Source organism: Astatotilapia calliptera, chromosome 13, assembly GCF_964374335.1.
Source record: "Astatotilapia calliptera chromosome 13, fAstCal68.1, whole genome shotgun sequence".
Taxonomy (NCBI): Eukaryota; Metazoa; Chordata; class Actinopteri; order Cichliformes; family Cichlidae; genus Astatotilapia; species Astatotilapia calliptera.
The window spans coordinates 7947021-7960307 of NC_137434.1; the positions used below are offsets into that span (position 1 = coordinate 7947021).

General features: G+C 42.0%; 1 protein-coding gene across 8 annotated transcripts in view; it reads left to right on the forward strand.

Annotated features, from left to right (window-relative positions):
• The window catches only part of sorbs1 (sorbin and SH3 domain containing 1), a 42582-nt gene that overhangs the window by 2068 nt on the left and 27227 nt on the right, over positions 1-13287 (forward strand). For 7 of the 8 annotated variants that reach the window (XR_013901118.1, XM_080288241.1, XM_080288243.1 and 4 more), the window contains exons 2-9: positions 8073-8115; positions 8390-8476; positions 8855-8971; positions 9741-9847; positions 10020-10161; positions 11677-11819; positions 12285-12345; positions 12488-12562. Coding sequence is in view for 7 of the 8 variants with exons in the window: in XM_080288241.1 (XP_080144367.1) it covers positions 8443-8476; positions 8855-8971; positions 9741-9847; positions 10020-10161; positions 11677-11819; positions 12285-12345; positions 12488-12562 (679 nt within the window). In the remaining variant the exon portion in view is untranslated. The remainder of the gene's footprint in view (positions 1-8072; positions 8116-8389; positions 8477-8854; positions 8972-9740; positions 9848-10019; positions 10162-11676; positions 11820-12284; positions 12346-12487; positions 12563-13287) is intronic. The other variant, XM_080288242.1, reaches the window with a different exon arrangement.

Below are 13287 nucleotides of genomic sequence, written 5' to 3' on the forward strand. Positions count from 1 at the left end.
GAGTGCACAGTTCAAATAATATTCAAACAGAGTGTAAAGTTTGCAACCTGCATTAATTTTAGCTGCAACGTGTATGCTTGAATTTTTCCATTTGCAGAATAGCATCCACCACCGAGGTACACATCGTGTTTCTGTATCCAAAAAAGCCGATACAGAACTGATTGATCTGCACAACAAACAGCTGCCTGATCTGTGCAACTTCTCGAGCGCGGGGCTCTTTGTTTACCATGAACCCAGCGCGGTTGTTAATATTTTATGACGAGTCACGTTACACAGTTCCCCTAGATTTGAGAGGAGCGATCCTCGGAAACATGAATCTCAAAACTGAATTTTAAAGATTTGCCAAAGCCAGCTGGCCTGGGGAATATCATAGTCTTGTTTTTCCATGATGATCTCCATGTGGTTTGGAAATCAGACAGACAACTAGTCACAATATGTTTTGTTTTTTCATTCAAGTCCAATTACCCCTTTGGTCATGCAGTCTCCTCAGAATTTATTTGCATTGCCAAAGTGTGGATAATTTAGCTTTTGCTGTTGTTTACATAGGTGGATACTGTCGCTGTGTTGTAGGCCTACTGTACCCACCTGTTCAGAGTGATATATGTAGTTATATATGTACTACTATTTTTACTGGATATTGGAAGAATAATGAAATGATAGTATTTCCTTGTTGAGACAGACTTTTTTAGGATCACTTGTTTTAATTAGCTGCGGTTTATGTACACCAGCTGTGTGGTGACGCTGGATATTTGCATGACTTGAACAGAAAGCTTTGTAGTGGCAGCATTTGTAGAGAACAGCCTTCGCTTTACTGGGAATAATGGATGGCTTTGGATCAGGCCGGATGTTTCAGCCAGACACCAGGTTTCTGTTTTCACTCCTTGTTAATGTTACAACAGGTTGCTTGGCAACCCCCACCCCCCACCACCGAACCCCCTGTCTGCTTTCACCGTCTCCTGCCATTGGATGAAGTGGATGGGGAAATGAAGTGTTATGCGTTGGCTTTTCAAGGTCGGTGGCGCACAGAACCCCCGCCCTGATCACAGATGCACGTAAACAAAACCGTGAAAAGATCATTTATGCTTTGGTGATAGATTTAAGCAGCGCCCGCCTCCACTGCCGTCACAAGCACCACACGTCCCACACCAACCCCCAACCCACCCATGTCAGCGCTGATGGAAAACACCAGCATCGCAGCATTTGCTGGCAGATAGTTTAATGAGAATCAGCAGACGTCTTGACTAAAAATCTCACCGACCAATCCAGAATTCTCAAGTGACACTTGTACGCCACAGCTTTCTCAATCGCTCACTGCAACATGTAACAAAGAGTAAGGACCATCTAATATTTTGCCACCACCTGTGAAGCGGGGCTGTTACAGACAGTGCTGCCTGCCTCTGTTTGTTTCTGGGTGTGACGGGGACGAGTCAGGCTGCACCGGCATTCCTGAAATAGATGGATGATGGGGACCAGTTGGAGTCCTGCTGCACGCTCATTTCACACGAGGATGCCTTCATAGCACTTAAAATTGCTGGATTATCGCATCGCTGTTTATATTCACGTTTAGCCGCCATATCCTATGACTCAATTATCAAGTAGTGCTGTCACATAGGCGCTCGGAGAGTTATATTAGGGAACACGCTCAGAGCTTCCAGTCCCTGTCAGAGTCCAAACATTCAGCGGAGATGAGGAAACACTTTGAGCGCACTCCGTGACAATGATTTGAATTGTCAGCGCCGCTCACCTAATGTGCAAGTACCTCCCATTATCTAAGCCGGGAGGAATCTGTTGTGCACAGCTGTGCTCATTATGGAGTTATGAGATTAAATAAACGCCATGTCTTATTCATACTACCAAATTACATACCTCTCTACTGTCTTATGGACTTTATTTTTTTCCAATTATGTCACTCTGTTTTCATCTGAAACTTTTTAAACTAAACTCAGCTCCTTTAAAAGTAAACTATCTGAAAGTCCCTTAAGGAGACACCGCAAAGCTAGTTGGATATTCAGTGTTTATCCTCTCTGTGAGGCCTGTGAGCCAAGCTCTCTCACTCTTGGAGTCAAGCCTGGAGCCCTTGCTGTGAAGATGTATCACCCTGGGTAAATTGTCAGCTCCCTGACATTCTTATTACGCTGGCTCTAAAAGCCTAGCAGGCATGTTAGAAGGAGCCTGGCTCTCTAACACAGTGTCTGTAACAGGCGGTTTGGTCCATGCAGCCAACTGCAGTCCTCCCCAGGACCTCGGCACGTACCAGCCAAGTGTTTCCTGTCCCGGGGATCTGGCCATGGTCACTTCCAGTAACTGTCTGGGCTTCTCGGGGATGCGTTGGCAGGTCGCTAGCCTCTCTGAGCGATGGGGAACACATCATACAATGACAAGTGTCATGAGTGGGTTTGTTTTCCCTCCAAAAAGGACCTTTTTATCTACAGGTGAAGAATTATCCTCAAGATAAGCCCTCAAATATGATAGTGATACTGCAGGATCGCTTTAAACTCTTCTTCAAAGAATTCAAAGGCATAGAAGCTGTCTTCATACAACCCCAGCTTAAGCTCCTTCCATTATCAACACAAATGTGTAATCCTGTTCTCAGGACTGTAATGAGGGTAGTGTGTAAGTTACATACATTTCCTTTTATGCTGCAGTTGTTTGAAATGAACTTCAAATAGCTTTGGTTGAGGAATGTGTAGAATCCAAGGCTGGTGTCCAGTGTGGAAGCTGTTTATGGAAGAGAGTGGGGAGGGTAGAAGGGTAGGTGGGGGGTCTCTTCTCAATTAGGAGGATAAGCTGCTGCTCCGGAGCAGCCATTTCGAGCCATGTTTGGAGCTGTTTGGTGGGATCTGCACACAGCACTGGATAGCTTCTCCCCTCTCTGCCATTTGTTGACAAAGCAGAAGTCAAACTGCGTTACATAACAGCTCTTTCTCTCCGTCTATAGTACAGCTGAGCGTGTGAAGAGAGCTCTTTTGTGTTGACATGGCTCACTTTTAAGGCAGCCTCTGACTGTTTCACAGAGACCCCTACCCCCCATGGAGGGAATGCATTACAGTTGAACTTTGTATCACCCTGCTTTGTTTAGATTTGAAAATGGACAGACAGGAAATTTAGATAATCCATAAGATCATACAGATGGAGTAATCTGTGGTGCCTGTAAAAATGCTCCAAGAGCTTAAATATTGAAGTCATAAATCGATTCAGGGAAAAATCTATTTACATAAGAGCATGTAGGGTTTTACACTAAGGTTAGAAGTGATAAGTTAGTCATTTTGGTTAGTAAACTCCATTCACAAACAAGTGATTGATGCACAGAGTTTTAAAATAATGCCAAATAATAATCGAATAAAATAGAAATAACAAAAAAACAGTGAGCTTGACGCACAGTTTTGTCAGACAACTTCAATAAAAATTTTCCAAAAGGAAAGTGCCAAAACTACAAGCAAAGCTCGAGGTCCAGTTTAAGATAAGGCTCAGACGAAGAAAATCTGTACAAGACATTGTGTAATTACACAGGGGATAAAGAATAACAAATTACAGTATGTGTCTATACGAAAACTATCCATCCATGCATCCATTTTCCAGTTTATTGAGCCAGGGTCACAATGTGACTGGAGCCTGTGGTATCCAGCATTAGGTGAGAGCCAGGGTACCAACGGACAGGTCGACGGCCATTCACAGGGTTAACGCAGAGAGACAGAAAACCATTCATGCTCACGTTTAGAATGACGTGCTTGTCTTTGGACTGGAAAACCTGTACAGGCACAGAACATCCAAACAGAAGGACAATAATGTTAAAAATTAGGTGCTTTGTTGTGTTTTGTTTATTACACTTTAGGGAGCAAACCTATTCAAGGATGAGAATAAAACAAGAGAGGCTTTCAGGCTGGTTTGTAAAGTAAATACAACTGCTAACATCTTTAAAACCCACCACATCTTTAAACACCCCACCTCCCACTCCGTGTAAATATCGGAAATGTTTCTCAAGCAAGTGAAGAATTGCATGGATATTGCAAAATTTCCTTAAAAAATTTCTAGTATGTATCGAAAAAATCCTGGACGGACGGACGGATGGATGGAACAACCAGGACATAAAGAACAGGGTCTATGACTTATTTATACAGATAAATTCGCGGGCTCTTTTCTGTATTGAGCTTGTAAAATCATCAGGGGAAAAAGGGTTGTCAAAGATTATATAAGTTGTTGAAATTTCTCTTCCTAACACGGCGATGTTCCATGAGAAAAAAAATGTAAATATTTGTTGGTACCATTATATAACTGAAGGAAGTTCTCCCTGATCCAGGGAGGCAAAACTTTAAACAATAAAATCAGATGTCCTGTGGACACAAAGAGCCACCCGCATCATTTAGGAGGACGAAGAGTGGTTCAATCTTGACTGTTTTGTGAAAGATTGTAGCTAAACTCCTTGGTAACTTTTTTTTTTCAGTACCTCAGTGTCAAACGCCTTTGCCAGATACCCTTTTCCCTGTTTTTATTGATATTAATACAGTAAACAATGTAGTTTTCCATCATAGAGTAAGATAAATTTCATGTTTAAGAAGCTAGATTAATGCTGGGGAAGAAAGCTTTCCATCAATCTTAAAATTATTCAAGATTGTGGGGAAGATAAGATTCAGGATTTCAGAAAGTACTCAACGTGAAAACAGAGAAAGTTGCCATATTTTTTCTGTTTTATATGTAAAACTTTTAAATGAATCAGCAACAAGTGTTTGAATACTGCCCTCGCGCCGGGAGGGAGCCTTTCTTTTGAATCAGGGATTCTGGGAACCCATCAGCTACTGTGCTGGCTAAGCTTCTGGGTGCAATGGGCCTTGATGATGGGGGCTTTCAGTGTAGCCAGCCAGTGGGCTTAGAGTTCCATTTCTGCCTGCCAGCAACTGTTTACGAATGCAGGTAAATTAAAAAGAAAAAAGCCAATAGAATCCTCGTCACACGATGGCCCGCTCAGACGTGAGTTGTGAATAGCGCTGGGACTGCAGGCAGATTCCGGGAAACCTGAAAGCATCTGTGGCATTGAAGACCTTATGGGTGGCTGAATCATCCAGTAGCAAATTGCAGCTATCATCTTTGGTCTGCCTCTCTGTCTCTCATCTGCTGTCCTGCGTGAGCATTTTAAGAGGCAGGAGGATTTCCACAGTTGTTGAGTGGGTGCAACATTCCCAGGTGGCATGTGGTGACAGGTGCATCTGAACACGCCTGTTGTCGCAAGCAAACAGACCCCCCCTGCATAGCGAAAGGTCAAGGTCAACCCTGGGACTGTTCCGCCCACATGAGACCCTCAAAGCTCGGCCGTGCGGCTCACGGGGCTTCAGAGGATCCTGATGTACGTCGTGGAATAAGGGCTGTTTGTACACATCATCAGGAAGGTAATGTATCTCTCTCTCCAGACATGCAGTGACGCCTTGGGGTGGTCGTTGGCTTTTATGAGTTGTTTGTTTTGGCAGTGTTGGTCACACCAGGGAGCTTTCGTTCAGTAGGAGGTTTATGTATCTGTGTGTGAGAGAGAGCGTTGTGTTGTAATGGAACTGAGAGATGCATATTGGATGGATCATCTGGGCTTTGCTGCTTTTAGATAATGGCAGAGGTCAGAGCTGAGAGGGTGTTTCACTGACTGTGATGTGAATATAATGACACCTACCCTGTTAATTGTTAAACTGTGAATTTGAATTTAACTCTTTTTTTGGTAAATGTTATAAGACTTAGTTTCTACATGTCAGACTTGTTTTGTTTTGGGGGGGTTTCTGAGAAATCAGCACAAATAACACTTAATAGCACATCCGCTAGCTTTAAAAACAGGAAAGTCAGGCTGTCTTTGGAACCTTTGAGCCACTAACTCAAGGCCCACTAACTGGTCTGCTGAACTTTGAACAAATTCAGCAAATAGTGACTTAACTTCATATCCACTAAGCCAAATAGACTCATAACAGGACCCGAGTGCACAGGAGCTTCCTGGATTATAAGGAATGACAGTGAATTTAGATAATGTTTTAATCAGATGGCTGATGTAGCGTCTTCTTATTTTTCTGTTTGCCTTGGCCCGGCCCGTGCTGTCCTAGCAATGCTCTGCCCTTTTTTTTACAGTCTGGATGAATGGTGCTCTCTGCCCTGCTGTGCTCAGAAGCACCTCTTCCTAAAAAGGCCAGGGATGATCTCTGCTCTGTGTGTTTATACAACAAACTAAACGCTGTCAGCTGTCATACTCGCTCTATCTGTTATATGCCAGAATTTCAAACACACTCAAAATGCTCTTTCTACTGTAAATTTCTCCATCTCGGGGTTCATGTGAGGATACAGCGGAAGCAGAACTGAGATCAGAGTAAGCACTCCTCAAAGGAATGCCTGTTAATGGTTTTGGAAATGAGATCATGGATGCTTTGCCTCTCCGGGATGCAGGGGGTCAAGAAGCAAGCTGATTTTATTAAAGAGGGACGGGAAATAAACACACGGTTTCTGATGCTCAGGGACGGCTCGGCTCCAATACTGGAAAACGTTTAAAAAGGTTTTTTGCTTTGTGTCTCCTTGGGACTTGTTTGGAATTGCTCCCATTTTCCCTCATCCATTTTAGGCCTATTTGTGGAGGCTTCCAGCTGGAACATCAGCCTGTTCTGCAGGTTGGCTTATTTACCGCCATGTGTAAACAGAGAGCACACGGTGTCCCACGCAAACTCAGAAGAAAAGGAACAACTTTAAAAGCAGCTTAAAATTTTCATTGCAGAGTAAATTCTAGACGGCTTTTGCTGCTCTGGCTTTTGCTCACTGTTTTCCTCTTAGTTTACAAATGAAAATGAAAAGAAAACACTCTTTGTGTCTGTTTGTGTATATGAACAAGTAACTGTTTGAGTGTCTTGGTGAGTGTGTTTGCAGTCTTAATCAGTCTTTTTCTTGGCATTTGAAATGGGGATGTCTCCTAAATCAGCCATGCTGCCTGAGCACAACGGCCAGATGAGCAGTAGGAAGTTTCACAGATACTTTTATGGTGGCCGTGCTCTGACTTCTGCATGCGCCACTGCTGGAGCTTAGAGCAATACGGGTTACTTTTCTCCTGTCTTGTTGTCATTAAAGGGAAGCACATGTGCAATTTTTGAATTTATATCAAAGTGAAAAGTACTGAAAGCACTGAATTTGATTCTCAATAATCTTATCTTAATTATCTTTGCTGAGTAACAGTAGAATTGTACAGCAAGAATGCATTGAACAGATCTTTGTGGCATCTGATCCATGCTACCGATGTTTCACTGCAACTTTTAGTATCTGTAACATAAGTTGTAATGTCTCTCTGGATGGAAAAAAATCATTATATGTTATATAGACTGTGCTGTATTATGTTCTAAGCAAACAATGGCTTGAGTTTGAAAGTTTTTCTGAATTAAACAACACTTTGAATTACTAATATAACTTAATGTGAAAGAGCCTTCAGATGATTTAAACAGATAAAGTTCGCTGCCTTCCTGTGTTGTATCTCATTTCAGTGTGTAACCCAACCACAGAGGCACAACCACAGTTTCAATAGCTGTATGTGGTTCCTCATTAAAGCTGTCTTTGCAGTGCCTTCACTATTAATGCCAGTGCTAAAGCAAATCTTACCCGTAAAAGACATTTTCTGTGTATGTTATATTCCTTCAGTGCATACAGTCATCCATTCTAACAAGCAGAGACCTGGCCCGGTTATCAAATCCATGCTCCTCAGTCCATCTGATGTGAAGTTTATTGAGAATGATGCAGATGTTTCCACTGCTGCGGTGCTACATTTGTCAGACTAAGTCATGAACATTGGAGGGAAGCACAGGTGACTGTAGATTAAAATGAACACGAGTGGATTTCTTTATAGGTGCCCATAGATCCAAACCCTTTCATCTCTTTCTGCTAGGACCTGAAATGAATTGAAAAATTTGTTTTGTGCCTCCAACAAAAAGTTATTTAGTTGTTGTTCATAAATTTTTTTTCTGAATTCTGTCTGGATCTTTGTGTAGCTGCAGGTTAATAGTTAATAATACATCATAGGAATCTATCTTGGGGAATCCTCCTATTTAATAGTCTTCCATGTGTTTACTTTCCAGGGCTCTCCAGCAGAGGGCGGCGTAAGACCAAGCGCAACTCCCAGTAAGTCAGCTCTCAGTCTAAGCCTATCAAATAGTTAATTTAACCTCATCTCCTCTGTACCACAATGATGTGAATTCATCACTTGCATGGCATTAAATCGATCACGAGCACCCTTGTTAAATCAGATAGTGAATTGCTTTAATGAACAGCTGATAGATAACTGCTGGATAATTGCTTCAAATCTTAAAAGTGGGATGTTTTGCCTTAAATTTTTTTCATAATCACACACAAAAAAACTCTTTTTGTTCCTTCCTGTGTGTTTGTTGTGTTAAAGTCCCTTCAGGTCCTCGAACAGTCTGTGCTGTCAGGATTACACCTGTGAAAAGCATGAAAGGCTCTCCTGACCTGATTCCCACCCCAGGTGATGCATCCATGTGGCTCATCAATGTTTCAGCTACTACAGTTGTGGAAACCTCATACTCACACAGAAGACATAGAATGTGGACTTCAAAGTCACTTGTTGAGAATTGGGTGTTAATTTAACGAGGGAATAAAGAAATTCTGCATAGAGCAAGCTTCAGGCGCTCTACTTTCACCTCTGGCGGGGTGCTCATGGTAATTAGTTTTACAGGACAGCAGGATATTAATTTGATGGCCTGGTTTTGATGTAACAGTTCTATTTTGGCGATTTGGAGCATGAAGTAGCAGTAAGTTGGATTCTCAGCAGCAAGACGTTCCTTAACAACCACCAAAACAAATAAATAAATAGCAGCTAAAGTGAGATTTTGAATGTTTTCAGATTTGGACCCGAGCAGAGTTTGCAAAGGGAAAGGCGTGGTGACCCTAAGGGCCACTCTCGTCCACATCGATGATGAGGACTGCATCAGCGATGAGCCAAACGTCATCTCAACACCAAGTAAGTCAGGACAGCTGCCACAGTTGTTTCGTAACAGCTCTCCACATGATGAAGAGAATATTAAGAGGTTAGCAAGAATAACATGGCCACGTGTGTGTGGTGGTGGGGGACCAGGAGCACATCCGTGTAAAATGTGGACAGAGGATGTCAGTTTGGCCGTAATTTAACGGGCGTTTCGTCATGTTTGTCAGCATTTCAAGTGTTTTTGCAGGATTATATAACTACTCACGTTTTAAAGTGTATGCTCAGCTGGGCACGCTCAGAGTCGTGATGAAGGGCGACTGCTCATATTTTCATACAAGTGTCAAAGAGGTCTTTTGTTGTGGCCTGCCCACGCTGCACTTTGGAGCAGGCAGCCTTAACTGTGGGCTCGTTTGTTGTGCAGAGCGGAATGGAACCGGTCTGGAGGCTAGCCAAGGCTTTTGGGGAGATGCTTTAATTGTTGTAGAGTCTGAATATAAAGGCCAGTGGAACAAATGGCCTTAACAGCTAACTGAATAGGCACTTTGTTCTTGTGACAAAGTTCAGAGATTGTGGGAGAATCCTTCTTCTTTTTTTTCTGGGGATATTAACAGCCCCATGCATGAAAACCACTAAGGAAAGCATTCACACCCTGCAGAATGAAATGGAGATTTATTTTATCTGCAATTATCTGTTATGATTTGCTGTCATAAGCTCGGTCAGAGAATTTACTTTTTAGCATCGTCCCCAGTGTTTTTGTTCTTGCCGCGCTGGCTGCCAAACTAAGAGAGTTTTGGACCCTTTTTAGGTGGCTGGACAAGCCAGATTAATGGAGACAGCTCTAAAGCAGGACTGGCTGAGGGTGGCAGCAATGACACAGCCGATTTACCTCCTGTAAACAACACTCTGTGCCAGGTACGTTTACTTCCACCCCCTTTAACACACGATCTTGGTTTGATTTTATGAGCACTGATTGATCTTGTTATTTTAGGGTGCTGGTTAGATGTCTTTTTTTTCTTCTTGTTTTTATTACAGGACAGTTTTTCTTTCTCTTGACTTGTAAACTTGTATCTTCTGTCACTTTCAGAACAATTCATCTGAGAGCATAAAAGAAAATCAAGCTCCGTTCTCCACTGACATTCAGAACTCGGTGACATCGACTCCCAGCTCTGTTTATCCCTGCACCAGCATAGTTAACCCCACCATAGTCCTGCTACAACACAACAGAGGTGAGCACACCTGTCTGTAGGTTGGGGGCGACAGATATTAAGAAGCTTAAAATTGCTTGTGTGCCCTTTTAGGGAAGCTTGGTGGTATTAAGTCATATATATGTCACTCAGACCCACTGAATGTTGCACTGGAGCACCGGCATGTCAGATCAAAAACACACATGCAGAGGGACCAGCTGCCAAAACACAGAATAACCTCAGCTTACAGTTCAGGCACTGGTTGTGTTGCTTTTCTGCTTATCACTCCGCTACATCTTTACTTAGCGAGTAGATGTTTTCTGCTGTGTCAGTGTTCAAAGTCTCACATGGAACATTTAACGGTGTTGTTGTCTCTGTCCGCGTTACATGTATAACAACTGCTTTCACACATCACTGCTGAGTCACGTTTTACTTGCCATGTCTCTGTCCGTGTTTGTTTCACAACAGAACAGCAAAAGCAGCTTTCTCATTCTGAAGGTACGCACTGAGGTCTTGTTGATGTCTACAACATATAACACTTTTTTTTTTCATTCGTTCGGCTGCTCGCAGAAGTGCTGCTTTTATTAAAGCGCAACACCTTTTTCATTTCTCGACTGAACCATCTGTGTGCTCACCACCCCCCTTTTCCCGGTTTCATGACTAACTTGTTTGTTAGTTTGATACAAGCGTCATGAAGTAATAAGTCAAGATACTGGCGCCAACATGTTACCATTTTTGGGAACGCAGTACGATGCTCAGGTTATACAGAACACATTTCATTTCCTTTTTGTTTGATGCTGTTTTTCTTTTGTGTTGCTTCTTATCAAACCTGGGATTTTAATCTTAGACTTTATTGTTCCCGTCACCAGTGGGTTACATGGAAAAATTACTGATTAGCATGAACTTGAGTTTTGTAGGCCGGCTTCTGTTCTTTCATTTATTTACTTGACATTGGACAGACCTTATCCTTATCATTTAAATCCAAGTGTGTGTGACTGAGCCTGTCGTACCACTGAGAAGTCATGTAGAAAACAAAGACAATATACTTTCTGATATTTGTCATGTATTTTATGTAAAAGGGGCATGAAAGGCAGTATACCCAAAATGCATTGTGTAGCTTACTAGGATGAGCTGGTGACCCATATTCCAAAGACATTTTTCATCTGGATTGCTGGAAATACACTGGTGGCACTATTATTAAGAGTCTCCCTGTTAAGTTAAAAGTTGAGTTTATTAGCAGTAGAAAACACACGTAGCCAGCTCAGTAAACTGAGCTACAGGCTTACTCTGCTTGGTAGAGTGGTATTAATATCTGAATCACTTCACTGAGTGAAGTATCCCAGTAAGTAATGGTGGTTTCCCAGCATAAACAATAAATGGGTGGTGGAAGTAACTTAAGTAAATAATGTACTGCATCTGAAATGTTCTGAAAAGTTATTTCTTGCACAAATTTTATATAATCTCTCTTCATGCTTCTTGGTTGCTTGTGCTGCCATATCACTGGAAATGTGTTGTGAGCTTAGCTTTCTTTTAGCTTATTTTTCTTGTGCTTCACAGACCCAACCCCAGAAAGGGACAAAAGCCCCGAATCCAGAAGTGAAACTGTCAGTCCAGTCCCTGAAATGGACGGGAAGAGGCAGCGGCTATCACTGCACTCCCCTGTGCTGAGTCCTCTCAACAAGCCCATTGTGCCTGTACGGGTGAGCGATTAAACCAGCTGTCGAATGAAGACTAATCGACTCTCTGTAAATGTTTATTAATGGGTGCTTTGTTTAGATAACACATGAGTGATTAATGCTACAGTAAAAGAGGTATTTACACAAAAAGCATGACCACATGTCATGTTTTTGATGTGATTATTATTTTTATTTTTATTAATCGTTGTAATAAATATAATATATAGTCCTCTAATCACACTCATAGCAGGTGTGTGTTACTAATAGCACTCTCACATTTAGGTGTCAGCTTCACAATAGCACTGCATCAGAATTAACGTTAAATGAGATGCTGTCATTCTCATTTGTTGCACTTTATTAAATGAAACAAAATGCTCTGAGAAACTCAGACAGGGGAACGTCTTCCTGCTCGAAAAGGATGCAGATGATGCTCTTCTGAAATTCTCATTGACTGGTTGTGAATTAATTGTTCCCACACTGTAATTTCAGAACACTGAAAAGTCCAAAGACTGGTATAAGACAATGTTCAAACAGATTCACAAAATACCTGGTAAGTCGTTTCTTTTTTTCTACTCTGTGTTGTTTCTCTGTTTGATCAGTTTTGCCTGGTCTGTTTCTGTCCCTGTGTGTCTTTATATATGTGTCTCTGTGTTATGTCATGCTGTCCTCTGTCTCTCCATCATTGTGCATAGAGCCTATTGAGGAAAACCCTTACCGTCCCACCTACATATTCCCTGAGAGCTATGAGATTCAGGTGAAATCGAAAGGTATCTGATGGCAGTAACTCCACTCTCGTTGGCTTTACTAATCTGCAGCCATCTTGGACCCTCTTAAATACTTCAGCTGTGTTTAATCTTTGCGCTAGTACCTACTCGCCTCGAAACGACCGAGCTCGAAGATGCAGAAAGGCTTTAATGTAATCTTTTCTGACATGTGTTTCTTAACAGTCACTATTACAGTAATCTTTAAATACACCGCAAGGTTCGTGCAGAACTCCTGATCACAGAACGAATCTGTTTGCATCTAATACTGTGCAAAAGTCTGGTGCCACCCCTTGTTTCGTGGAAGTGTAGAATATATAAGGAAAAAATAGAGTTTGTACAGTTCTAACAAACTTGAAAGTCACTATTTGGTTTGACCACCTTTATTTTTCAACACAGCCTGAACTCTTTTTGCGAAGTTTTCTAGTAATTTCTGTAAGTACTCTTTAATAATAGTTCTCCGGGCTTCTTGAAGCTCAGTCACAGCTCTTCTTTGGATTCTGGCTGCCTTTTGTTCTGTTCTCAGTCAAGATGATCCCACATGGATTCAGTAATGTTGAGGTCCAGGCATTGGGGAGGCCAATCCACGATTGAATGTGTTCCTGATTGTGTGTTTTTTTCTGCCCAGGTGTGCTTTTACTGCATTGGCAGTGTGTTTGTGATCACTGTCATGCTGAAAAACAAAGCTGTTGCCAATCAGATGCATTCTAGATGTTATTGCATTGTAAAAG